Below are 13,466 nucleotides of genomic sequence, written 5' to 3' on the forward strand. Positions count from 1 at the left end.
CTCCCTTTACCTGCCCCCCCCCACCACACCAAACTCTGACAAGATACAGAGATTGCCCACGGCAACCCCTCTGCACTAGTATAACCTACCTGTCTCAAACTTCATAGAAGAAAGGAAATTGCCACATCTTACCGACTTTGGGATCCAAGACTAAGCCCCCAGCATATGCTGCTTTCTTTTTCCCTATCTTTGCTTTATTCTGATCTTCAAAATCTTCATCTTCATCCACCTACATTTGGCATTTAAGAAAGTCATTATCTAGCGTTCAAGATTTCTATAATGTTGGAGGAGTTATTTTTGGCAAATCAAATATGAAATTGGGAGCCAGTGCATAGAGTTCCTTTTAAAATACATGCAAAACATGGTGTTTCCATCATCATCCTTATTAAAGCTCTCTACATGTCAAAACAGTATTCAAACCAACTCCTGTAGGAACAAACTGCTAACAAGAGACTACAAAGACTACAAAGGAATTGTCATCATTCAGCACAGCACTAGTACGTATTTTCTGGCTGGCTGTAAAAAACACTAGGAAAAAATAAACTTATGACTGAGAAGTATTATTGCCCAATTAAAATAAAACTCTCATCTTTGGAAATACAACGGCTAAGCTTTAATGGAACAAATAAAAACATTATCACTGACCTAAAGAGTATTTTGCTATTTGTCTCATTGTACCAAGAATTTTTCTCGCAATTGTTCAATATTATTCTGAATCATTTAAAATTCTAGCACTGCTTTGATGCAACAATACAATAAAAAAAAAAAACTTACTGCTTTGGAAGTTGCTGCTGAACTTATTTAAAACTAAACAGCAAAATATAGTGAAATACAAATACATTCTCAAATTTTGTTTACTAACATACAGATATTTCTGTATTTACATGGGTATTATCCAAAGGAATATCTTTTTTCAACACCCTTGGATATTTTATCCACATTCTCAAATCATTTACCTCGTAAATTATACTTGAAACACTATTTATCAGCAAAATAATTGTAGGGCAAATGTGCATCTATTAAACAACACAGACTATCTTCTTCTTCAATATATCCCTACACAGCCAAGCACTTAGCTTATTTGAATTTTAAACTAAAAGGGCAACTGAGTTTCCATAGGTCTGTGATACAATGGAAAAGGTGTTACACTGTCCCTTTAAACCATGTATTTCTCCATTATCAAGTCAACAACATTTTTTTAAATTAATCATAAACTGTAACATTAAGTTATATCTAAAACTGGCTATGTTTGGGTTTTCTGTGCTCTCACAGAACAGCAATGTACAAAAGATAGAAGAATGTTTTTTCTTTTTAATAAAAATTCTTAGAAAGCGAAAAACTGGACCCACCATTTTCTGCAGAGGCTTTTTAAAAACTTGTTTGTCTGGCACTATGTAGTCTTTTTCATGAAATGCATGAAGCAGCAAGAACTCATTACGTTCAGATCGTCCACCCATCAATGTCCTCGACTATAGAGAGGAGCAAAAAAAAAGAATTCAAAGCATAGCATAGAAAACAATGACATACAAAAATAGACTAAGCAATGTCTTTTAACTATTTTTAAGTTCACATAGCATTACTACTATTCTGTACCATTACCATGCATAAAACTCAAATGTGATTTTTTTATGTAAGTTTTACATTATTACTTGACTAGATCATCACTCTCACACTCACCACAAAAAAATTTAATCCTCATATATTCTCAATTACAGTTTTTTTACAAATTTACAGAGTTTAAAAATTTACAAGTTCACAAATTAAAACTAGTAAATCAAAGACAGAACACAAAGGACTGTTTATGTGAGACGGTAAAAAAAATTTACCATGACATTCCCAGAGATGTTTGTTATTTGAAGGGCCAGTGGCAGAACATTCAGCTCACACATGATCTGGAGAACGAACTTGGCATCTGTCCAGGTGTTTTCCAGCATGAATATTAAGTGAGGAGAATCACTGGGAAAAGAAGCACGGTAGCCTAGTATAGTAAAATGAAGTTCCTATGTACTCTGTAGTAGTTTAGACCTATATGCTGTATGGAACACGTGGCATCTGTAGTACACCAGTGTTCAATTATATAGCAACCTCTTTTATTTGAAAACAAAAAAGCAAACAAAAACTCTCAAGCTTGCATATCCTATTAGCGTATCTAAACCAATGCTCTCACAAATCAATTTGCTTCACACATAATAAGCCACCACCCACCCACCAATAGGTTGAAGCATTATAAAATACTGTTAAGATAACACTTTTCTTTTCAAATACCAGTATGCTAAGTCAGCATCTCCATGACAAATCAAATAAGCAAGCATGAAATTGAATAGCAGGAAACTAAATAGCTCCTCCGCTTTCCAGTGAAGTATTAAAAACACAAATCAGCAACATACCTGTACATATTTCGAATTTCCTCTGGTAGAATTGTTGTTCTTTCTGTTTTCAAAATCTGATGGACAAGTTCAGACAAATGGTAACTTTTGCAACGAATTAATTCTTTAGCAGAAATTTCTACATCACAGATAATTCGACCGCAGGCAGCACTCCTTTCAGCAAACCCTCCTCGACCCTTAACCATATCAACACAAGGAGAGAAAAACCCAAACAAAATGAAACATACAAACATTAACAAAGAACATCTATCCAAAATATATGCTTATAGGACTCAATCAAGTCAGTTGATCACTAAATACTTTAATACTCTAAATACTCTACTAAATAACACTAATACTCAAGCTTTACAATTATGCCCTAAAAGAATCCATGGTATCTTTCAGTATATGTGGATATTAACTCTCATTACTAGTTAGACCTTAATTCTTAAACTGTTATGCATTTTTTTTCTTTAATTAGAACAGTCCCAACAATAACATGGGTGTCGATTTTGTTTTTCTTTGAGGGTATTTTTTGTACTAACAGCAGAATGAAAAAGTCAAATACTCATCTTGGTCTCTAGGAAGGACAGGAACAGGCAAAAACACAGCCCTGTTCAGCACTTCATACTCCAAACCTCACACATTGTCCTCTGAACAAATACGTACTAAAAACTACAGAATTATTAACTTCACAGCTCTTTATGGGATGATTCACCAATGAATCCAAATTACATTTTCTCATTTTACAGCTATAGCAGACAAAGACTGTTACAGTAAAGACTATTGCAATTAATCTGTCATTGCCATTGTCTAGTTGAGATATGTAAACTAAATTAGCCTAACTTGAAAATTAGTTTAGCTTATTACTGTAATAAAAGTCATATAAACACTCATCATTTCTCATCTGGGACACATGAAATCCAGCATGACCAACAGTCAAAACACATCAGTGTCACATTTACAATTCCTCAGCAAAATTAATTCATTTTTAATTACATGCAACATCAAGGGACTTAAAAGACTTGAGCAATCTTATTACCCCAAGCTTTGGCATATTGGACCTCCTCAGTCGACCTATCTTGGACCAGTGAGGGACTTTGCACACATTAATTCTTTGAAGCATCACTTCCAGATCAAATCCATAAATATTATGACCCTTGCAGCAGAAAAAATAACAAAAAAAGGTTACAACAAATGCAAATTGAAAGACTTACTTTCACACACTCAGTATTCCTCTGCCCTTTGTGGTTTTTTCCAACTAATTGATGGCATTATCTCTCTCACAGAAAGCACTTTCTAAGAGAATGTTCATCAACAGTACTCATTAGTCTTAACACTTAACAATGCCGTTCAGCAGAATACCAAAATCAGCTCTATAACTGGCTCACAGCACACACAATTCAGCTTTATGCTTTGATACCAAAGATTAGGATTTAAAGCTTTCTATTAAAAAAAAACCCAACATTCTTTGTACAGCATACAAACTTAGCTATTCCTTTTCTCTCTTTCCATGAAGGTCTCAATGCAGACATCAAAATAATATATTTTTTTCCTTTAATACTACAACAAGCATAGCTGTTAAATCCGACACAAAGACCTTGCAACCAATATTTTATGTATCAAAGTATTCCAGCAACATTTGCAAAGTTTAAACAATGCTAAAAACATTGATGACACTGGCCTGTAATCTCAGCTGAAAGCAAAATGCTCCCCTGATGAACCTAAGTCTCTGTGGACCAGTCAGTCACCAGGAACTGCAGGTTCACCATATCAGATACATCTGTGTAGCGCAATACTGTGCTACAGAAGAAGGTCCTTAAAATCAGCAGCAGCATTACAGCCATAGCAGAGGGGTCCTACCTATATTGATACAGCACATTTTTCAACAGCACTAATTAAACCAGGTGCAAATTAAACTGCCACTAACATGGCTCTGCTGTTTTTAGGATCAGAGCTCTCACACCCTTCCTATTGGCATTTTCAATTTAAAACCACTGGCTGCAGTGTTTCCCCTGATTCCTTCCCATAACCACCAGGAAGCTCAGCTCACAGGGCAAATACTGGATATCAGCCACAGGAAGCTGAAAACATCAGGAATTTGACTGTTCATTTCATTCTGTTCCCACCACTTAATTATTTGTATTTACCTACAGAAGAATAACAAGTTAGCTATAAATCTGAGGTTGGTTATATATAACTTCAAATTGTCTTCAACATTTCATTAAATGAAAATCAGGACTGTACGTTAATTAAACATAACAAAAATATTAAATAAGTAATCATAATAAATCCTCAGCTGACAATACATTAGAAAACATAAGAATGTTTCTATCAAAACTTTGCTCAGATCCCCTGAATTTGTATAGGTTATCATTTTGACTTACAGCATAAACACTATCTAAATGGTGACAGAAACTATATGAGCACCTGAACTGAAACAGACTAAGTATAACAAGAGTTCCCATTTTCCTAGAAAATCACAAGGGTTTTTTTTGTTCTGTTTTATCTTTCTAAGTAAAGAAAAAATACTTGTTTCAGGCACTATGGAAATACTGCCTATTTGAGATATTATGGGCAATAATAGGATGTATAAAATGCTCTCAGGTAAAATTCTGTATCATCTTTGTATCAAAGTATACCTGCTGTCTTATAAACAAATTCAATTCATAAGGCAGTCTAAGATAAACATAAAAAAAACCTATAAGGGGACAAAAGAAAAAGAACAAAGCTGACCAACTGACAATATGCTTTAATTTAACTCTCAAAGTCTCAGAACTACTCACCACAACAACATCTGGGTCAATTTTGTGAATCTTTGCAAGGAAAAATCCCAGCAGTGTTCTCTCTGTTGCAGCAATTTCTATTTTAGCATTCTGAAAGGAGCAAGAGAGCACCTGATTTCAATGACCCAATAAGTTTAAAATGGAAACATCTCCTCTCCCCTACTAGTTACAAGACAATAATAAAGCACCACACAGTTCTCCCTTTCCTTCCATAATTCCAGGCTTTTTGTTCTCACTCCTATAGACACAGAAAGCTTTTCTCAGAGGCTTATTTTTCCATTTTGCTTTTGTATGCAGGTGTCTAGTGATATTTTAAGAGCCTCCCAAGAATCAAGCACACCAGGAAAATGCTCCGTGCGCATCCTTCACTCACAGGCTTAAAATCACACAGAAACAGAGGAAAAACAAAAATAGGTTACATTATTATTCTGTCAGCTCTCCCAGTGCCCTTTAGAAAGGATGTATTCTAAATTCTTACAGACTTTGCTCTCCAAGGCAAGAAGAAATAACTTCTCCCAGTTTACTGTGAGTACATAGTCAGGTATAATGAAAATGAATCACAATTTTAGCCTCTGTGCAAAACCTTTCCAACTCTCTTGTCTAACACCCTCTCTACTTTACTAGTGTAACTAGCAGCACTACTGAACCACACAGAGTACACACCTCTTTTCACAAGCAATACAGAATAAATACCTGGATTTAGGTTTGTAGAGTGGAAAACTAATGAAATAATCATGCCATTCCCTTGAATATTTCTCTTACACAACTTACCCACAACAACATGAGGTTCATTTTTTAAAAGGTACTGCAATTAGAAAGCTAACAAAACGAAATTACCTTCTTTTTAATAACTTCTTTGAAGTCATAAGGAAAAATGCAATCGCTTGGTTTGGAAACAACTGCAAAAGAAATTACATTTGTTCTTGCATATATATTCTTAATCGTACACTCCCCATAAGCATCCATCCACAACAAAGGGAGCTAAGAAAAACTAACCTCTAATTCTAAATGGCTGGTCTTATGTGAAAACTTGTCTTTAAGATAAGTGAGTAATTAGTTAAGTATTTGACAATTTTTAATCAGTCATAACTGAGGTTATCATTGGAGATTAAAACTGTGGTCCACAGCTACCGAAGAACTTCCTCTCAAACAAGCATTCAACACTTCTGATGGGGTCTGAATCTCAAAGTTTAGCTGATCTTATCAAAACTGCTGCAAGAGGTATTTTCTCTAAGAAAACTTGTTTATAAATGTGACGTTTGTTTTTTAAATTCTGTTTATAATAGCTGAACTGAAAAATAATTGACAGTAAATAAATGGTCTAAACTAATGGGTGAAGAAGGTAGTCCAAGAGAACACATGATGAAATAAAACTGATAAAAATTAGAGGAAACTGTACAGAGCAGCGTTACTTCATATCACCTCAAACTAAGATTTTTTTCAATGAAGTCTTCAATAAAAAGTAACCAGTGAAGTTAAAAATAGGGAGAAAAGCCTGCCTGGGAGATGAAACTTTGTCACTTATCTATTCTAGGCCATTACTGCTGCAGTGACAGAATGAAGTAAAAAACAAACAAACAAACAAACAAACAAAAAAGCCACCCAGAAAACACAACAACGCAAGGAAAACTCCGAAGGAATGATTTTTCTATTCATAAACTGTTCCAAGTACATACCACAGAAGTGTGTCTGAAAAGGAGGCTGAGGTGGAGCCTTATCCAAAGGAAATTTCTGATGAATCAGAGCTGCAACAGCCACAATCTATACCAAGGAGATACAGAACACACGAACACACACTTCATAAACATGACTACTGTCTATACCCGTTTCTTCCCTCCTTTTTGTTTTTAAGCTTCCTCATCTCTTTCCTCTTGTTTCTACAAAAGATCTTTTTAAGCTGAGTTCCAGCTACAAATGGTTAAAAAGAAGAAAATTATCAACTGATCTCAAGTAAAATAAAGCAGAAATTACTCCAAAATTATTATCTTAGAAATCTGAGATGAAAAATAATTCATTTTGGAAAATGCTGGTTTTATCAGATTTTGTTCTGAATCTGAACAGACCCCACAATTTAAAGGATTCCCTATGAAATGCAGGGAAGACGTGAGCAGGGCAGGATATGCAGAAGCCTTGCCTCCGGAAGGGCTGCCCCTGAGCAAGCAACCAAGACTGACAAGAAGCCAAGAGGTTGTAGCATTTAGAAGCTATTAGCTTTACTGATGTTTCTGCTTGTTTTGCTGGCAGGACATCCTGGCTTCCCAGACACTGGTCAGGAAAACCCAACAGAAGACAAAGCAGACAGGCTCTAGAAACATCTTGGCAAGCAGAGTCCTCCTGGTACCTGGCATATGTCTCATTACGTTGGCTAGAGAACAGGAATTTTCCACATGACAAACTTTAACTTCACCAAGAGGACTAATTCTACTTGAAAAATTTGTCAGCCTAATTTTTCTTCCATTCAATTTGCCAAAAACAACTAGCCTATCCTATTAGCAAACACTAAATCTCTTCCTAAGCTAGGGAGACTCATGTTAAAAACCAGTTAAATGTGCGTAACTACACACTGTGGTCTGCAGTCCACATCTGAGAGTGGTCACCTACATCTCCCCTCCTTCCTGAGAAAAGGAAAGATCTCACAGCAGAATAGTAGGTGCCAAAGGATTTAGACCAAATTCTCATTCTATTCCAAAATGAGTTTTATCAGCAGAAAAACCTGGTCATTTTACCTAGGACCTGTGATCAGCTCTACCAAACAAAAAAAAAAAAATCCATTAACAGCTGTTCTAAGACAGTTTCATTTATAACCATTATGCACAACAGACAATATAGAAGGCTTGTAAAAATACATAGGATCCACTGTCGCAGTAAACATTCTCACCAGACAGACCCCCTGCTCCCACAGTTCTCACGCTGGTGATACCCCAGTAAAAATTTCACTGGAAAGCCCACAACACAGAAAGTTTATTCAACACTAAATATATTTAGACATGTTTTATCAGGTGAAGTTCTTCCAAGACTTAGAAAAGATCAAAACCAAAACAAAATGAGAGCAGCCTACTTACCTCATTCTGGTGAGTCTTCGGGTTCTGAGTGGTCTTCATGCTGATGGACATGACCACAAGAGGAGGAGGAGGAGAAGAAAGATCTTTAACCACGTTCACCAAGCCAGGCTTCATGGCCACAGCCTCCACCTTACACCAGCTGACAGACTGATTTGAAGGCTCTGAGGAAACACCACGAATCAGCTTCATTCTTCTGGGAATCACAAGTAAGGCTTCTCTAATGGCACTGTTGCACAGAGCACGTCCCTTTAATGTTTTGCCCTTGTGGGATAGTTCAAGATCCAGACTAATCCTGCCCAATTTTGGTAACTCCCTGGGCAGATGTGTAATGTGAAAAAATATTTCAGGCAGCTTTATACAAAGTCATAGTGGAGAAAGCTATAAACCAAGTGAGCATAACTCCATCTAAATTAATATACTACCTCTTAGCATCTAATCTTGTAGACAGTCCAAGGGGAGAAGGCTTCATAAAAAATAAAATTAATACAAGTGAAACTTTCACTTACATGGAAATTTCCTAAATGCTACATAAAAGGCAGGCAAAGTGCTAATCAAAAGAATTTTGACCCAGTGAGAACAAGAACATATGACTGACCGAAATGAACTGAATAATTCATATAGATACAGTCCTTCAGAAACACGATTACGGAAATAAGGAGATGATACAAAAGAGAGTTCATCCCACCCTGGCAGTATAAGCTATCCTAAAACGTAAGGGGGCCACAGAAAGCTATTCAGGCATTTATGCTACAAGAGCCAAAAAATTCTATAGATGGATACGGGGGGGGGGGGGGGGAATACATGTTCACCACCCACTATCATTTGAATACTTTGGTCTGTAATTCTTCACTTGCTTTAAAAAAAAAAAAGTGATCATTCAGAAAAGATGCTACTGAGTGAACTCACTACATGCAGTCAGAAGGAAGCAGAGTTTACATTTCTGAGGGATTAAACTTTTGAAGACAGCTATTGGTAGACCTGGTTATCTTACTTCCTCCAAAATTATTTGACCCCTCTGGGGAAACCCACATATTTTACCTTCCCTATTTTTCCTTGCTGTAAATGCAAACAGGTAACTGAAATATTTTCATTTATAAAACACTGATGATTCCTCCAAAGGAAGACAGGTGATCCAATTGCTTAACACCTTTTTTTCTTTGATCTCCAATATCTTAACAGCCAGAGCTTCAACTAGTACTCTATAGAGCAGTGGTCTCCAAAGTGGGGTGCATGAACCCTGGGGGATGCATAAGACAATCCTCTAGGGTGTGGGAAGAAAATATTTTTTGGTAACATTAATAAATAAAATACTTTTTAAAGTGTTTCACATACTTCTTTGATTTCTATTTTTGTGTTTATTTTACAATGTACATAATATACTAGAAAAGTCGTATATATATTTTATAAATAAATATCTGTATTTGGGGTACATGCTCAACCTTTTACTGACAGGGGTGCACAGGAAACTACTGCTCTAGAAAATCTCTGGTGATCTCTAGCACTGATACTCAAACTGCTAAGACAGTTTCATTATGAATAGTGATTACTGTTTTTAGAGAAGCTGTAGGAGTCTGATCAAATGGTTGGAGACTCACTTATTCTTAACTTTCCAGGTATACTTCTTATCCCTGAGACTCTCTACAGTAAGTGTGGAAGGGATGCTACACAAGAAGGCAAGAACCTTCTGGTAAACTAGACATATACACCCAAAAATCAGCTTTGGGGCACAAAATCCAGTGCAACAACTACAGAAATCTGCAAAACTAGCCAGCTTAATAAACAGTTTTCAACAGAGTGGGCACAGTTTTGAAATAAGCAATTCTGATATCAAGATACAGACGCTCCCTGGAACCTGAAGGCTGTAATGGAGATAAGAGAATGGGAAAAAAAGATCTCCCTTAGTTTACCACTGAACTCTGGGCTGGAATCAGTATCTGAGCTCAGGCAAGGTAGAGATAACGCACATCAGCATTAAGAAAAATTGAATACTGCCTGAACTGTTAGTTATCACTGCCATAACATTTGTTATACTGGATATGAGGAACAAAACAGCTCTGGACTGTTTTCAGGTGAAGAAAGAAAATGCCAAAGAAATACAAGGTCAATTCTTGGGTGAAAAGTGCAGATGAAAAACCACACTTAGGCCTTTAAAATCAGTGCCAGGAAGCACACTGATGCTTGACAATGTCTGGTGGAAAACCCATCTGAGCTGATCCATCTTCTAGCAGTCAGGGATTTGTCTTGTCTACTCCAGCTTGAAATCCTTACTAGTACCAGCTTTGTCAGTGACTGTGCGAGGTGCTCTCCTGGTGTCAATGTTCAATACTATATATTCTATATTCCAAGTGCCCCAAAGAGATTGCACTAATAGATGTAACTTTGTCCAATATGATCAACTTCCTACGTGCGTGTTCCCACAGCACACATCAAGTAAAGGGCTCTAACCAAGCCAAAATACAGCAGCATAACCACCTGTAAGCAGTGCATCCCACTCATGAGGCAGAAAGGATTTCAAACTGAAAAAGCTCTCTGCATCACAAACTCTTCTAAGTGGCAAAAAACAAAACAAATCCCTAATACACAGACAAAAAAGACACCTAGCAGTGGTCTGTTCTTAAAAAGACACATTTGCAGAAAAACCATGAATCTTAAGTTATCAAGAGAAGAAAGAGGAATAAATTTCTAGGAAACTAGCTCAGCATACGTGGTTTTAGGGCATGCACCAAAGAGTAGCTGCTAGGCACTGCATAGTTCCCTCTTACTGCCAAAGTTATAATCTCACCTGTACAGTGTGCTACTTTATATGGATAGAGCTCTCACTCAAAAAAAGGAAAACTAACGTACAGTTTGTACTAGATAACTAAAGTTACACAGATAAATTGCAAAGTTAATTTACAAAATTATCATTTATCAGTACAATTTAAATTCCCCTCCTCCCCCGAATCTATAATTACATGTTTTCCAGCAACCAAGTATTTCATATGCAAACCACCATACGTGGATTTTTTATTTCCAGCCAGCATGGTCCTTTGATCTTCCTACTCAGCAAGAGAAGTTCCAGGCTAGAGGTGTTAGTTCCAAATACATGTGAAAATGTTTGTCCTTTCAGATCTTGGGGAAGCCGAGGGCATTCAGCCTAACAAGTAACAGAAAGCAGTGAGTCATTTCACCCCACAGAGGTCTTAAGGTTGACATGCTATATTCAGACAGCATCTTAACAAAACTACACAATGCCTGAAATCACTGTAATTTCCCACAAGCAAAGCCTCAACCCATAATACCTCAGAGTAATCGAAGAAATTACACTATTGACTCAACTTAAATAGGTGCATAACAAAATCGGGATAGTAATGTAAAAATGCACTGAAGCAAAAGCTCTTCATCCATACTGAATGTAAGAGAGAAACATGAGCAGCCAAGACTACAACAATGTTCAATGACCATTTTAATACAGAAACTGCTTGTGTTGCAAACTTAATTAGATAGTTACAGCTTTAATCTTGTCTGTCATATTAAGACTGGATAAAGTGTTTCTGCACAGCTAAAGAAAAATTTGAGACAGCCAGCAAATCTCTATGGGATGCTGCTTTTTCACCTAGAACTAGTATTAAAAAAAAAAGTTTTAAAAGGCATTATTCCATCAACTGACCAAATAGGTTCACGACTGCTGAGTCTCTTACATTTGAAACCAAATCAAGTATTTTTGCTAAGTAAGAATAGCTATTGATGTTCTCATGGGATTTTTTTTTCATCCTTGCTGCTCAGTTTTACAGCTCTTCAACAAGTCTTGCTCACCCAACTGCTATTTGGAACAGCCATATATAAGCAGAGATATCAGCTGTATTCTAGACATGGATTCAACAAAACATTTAAGAGTACTAAGTAATTTAAAACATCTTACAATACTTTGGGCCCTGATCCAGTACAGCTAAAGGGTTGTTTGGCTGATTAGTTGATTCAGTGGCAAGGTGATAAAAAAATAAAAGCGGGATGATTGGGAATATAGGTTGTTGTAAATCAATAAGCAAATTATAATTGGGAGAGAAAGTGGGAGGAATGCAGTAGCTTTAGGAAGTATATTTTCCCCTCATGCTTTCTTTTTACGAATAGAGCTCACGCTAACAAATCAACATGTCATAGGTTACCTGGTAGTGAACTGTTTTTGTTAAGGACTAACCAACATACAAATGTCAACAGTAAAACCACAAGTTTAGGTATTAACCTCTTTTGTTTTTAATTACAAGACAATGAGCAACTAACTGCACACTGCAACACAGGTATAGCTACTAGCTACTAAAGATCAAATCCTGCCATTTTTTATTTTTATTTTTTTAGTAAAATCATAAAATGCTTCATCAGGTAAGAAAGCAGGTTATAGCCTTTCATCAGATTAGTTATACTCACCGAATATTTAACTTCTAAGTATTCAGATTTTGCCGGAACATCCGGGATCTCAAAAGCATAATATTTTTCCACTTTCTATATAAAACAAATATATTATTTTTTCAGTATCTCCCAACTGAATATTCATTCTGTCCAATAAGAAAACTAATGAAATAAAGGCCAAAAAAAACATACATCTCAAATATCATGAGTTTGATCATATATAACTAATTCTTCAACTGATTATAATCATCTAAAGATAGTAAGAATGTTTTAATACCTGCATTTAATCTCTTTAGGTTTTCTTAGCATTAATAGTTCCTACAGAATTGACTTAACAAGTACACTAACCATTACAAAACAAAAAAATTACAAGCTTAATAGCTAAGGAAACTTGTACATGTTCTGTAAATCCACAGGCTTCAGATGTACTCACGAGAATTGATGGTCGCAGACACAAAAATCACAAAATGGCTGAGATGGAAAGGCATCTCCAGAGATTACCAAGTCCAGCTACCTGCTCAGAGCTGAGTCAACAAGAGTGGGTTGTTCAGGGCCCTCTCCAGTTGGGTTTTGAATATCCCCAAGGAGGGAGGCCCTATGGCCTCTCTGGGCAACCTGTGCCAGTGCCTCTCTTCCCTTATAAAAATAGTGCTTTATGTTCTGATAAATTTCATGTGCTTCAAACCTATTGCTCTTGTCCTCCATTGGGCACCAATGAGAAGAGTCTGCCAGAGCTCTCTTTACTCCTACCCAGTAGATATTTCTACACGATTATAAGATTTGCATCACTAATCCCTCAGTCCAGGCGTTCTCCTCTCTTGGCTGAGCAGTCCCAAATCTCTCAGCCTCTCCTCACATGGCAGATG

At 36.5% G+C, this 13,466-nt stretch overlaps 1 protein-coding gene across 1 annotated transcript in view; it reads right to left on the reverse strand.

Annotated features, from left to right (window-relative positions):
- Window positions 1–12,693, reverse strand: part of LOC104472169 (DNA polymerase alpha catalytic subunit-like) — a gene marked incomplete at both ends in the record, with an annotated part of 18,698 nt that extends 6,005 nt beyond the window's left edge. Inside the window, 11 exons of the mRNA XM_010087739.1 lie at window positions 133–229; window positions 1,350–1,469; window positions 1,827–1,956; window positions 2,388–2,563; window positions 3,409–3,525; window positions 5,153–5,242; window positions 5,990–6,051; window positions 6,829–6,913; window positions 8,215–8,375; window positions 11,212–11,350; window positions 12,619–12,693. Coding sequence (XP_010086041.1) covers window positions 133–229; window positions 1,350–1,469; window positions 1,827–1,956; window positions 2,388–2,563; window positions 3,409–3,525; window positions 5,153–5,242; window positions 5,990–6,051; window positions 6,829–6,913; window positions 8,215–8,375; window positions 11,212–11,350; window positions 12,619–12,693 — 1,252 coding nt within the window. The remainder of the gene's footprint in view (window positions 1–132; window positions 230–1,349; window positions 1,470–1,826; window positions 1,957–2,387; window positions 2,564–3,408; window positions 3,526–5,152; window positions 5,243–5,989; window positions 6,052–6,828; window positions 6,914–8,214; window positions 8,376–11,211; window positions 11,351–12,618) is intronic.
- Window positions 12,694–13,466: the final 773 nt, after the last annotated feature.

The sequence above is a fragment of the Pterocles gutturalis genome, unplaced genomic scaffold (assembly GCF_000699245.1).
Source record: "Pterocles gutturalis isolate BGI_N339 unplaced genomic scaffold, ASM69924v1 scaffold27101, whole genome shotgun sequence".
NCBI lineage: Eukaryota > Metazoa > Chordata > Aves > Pterocliformes > Pteroclidae > Pterocles > Pterocles gutturalis.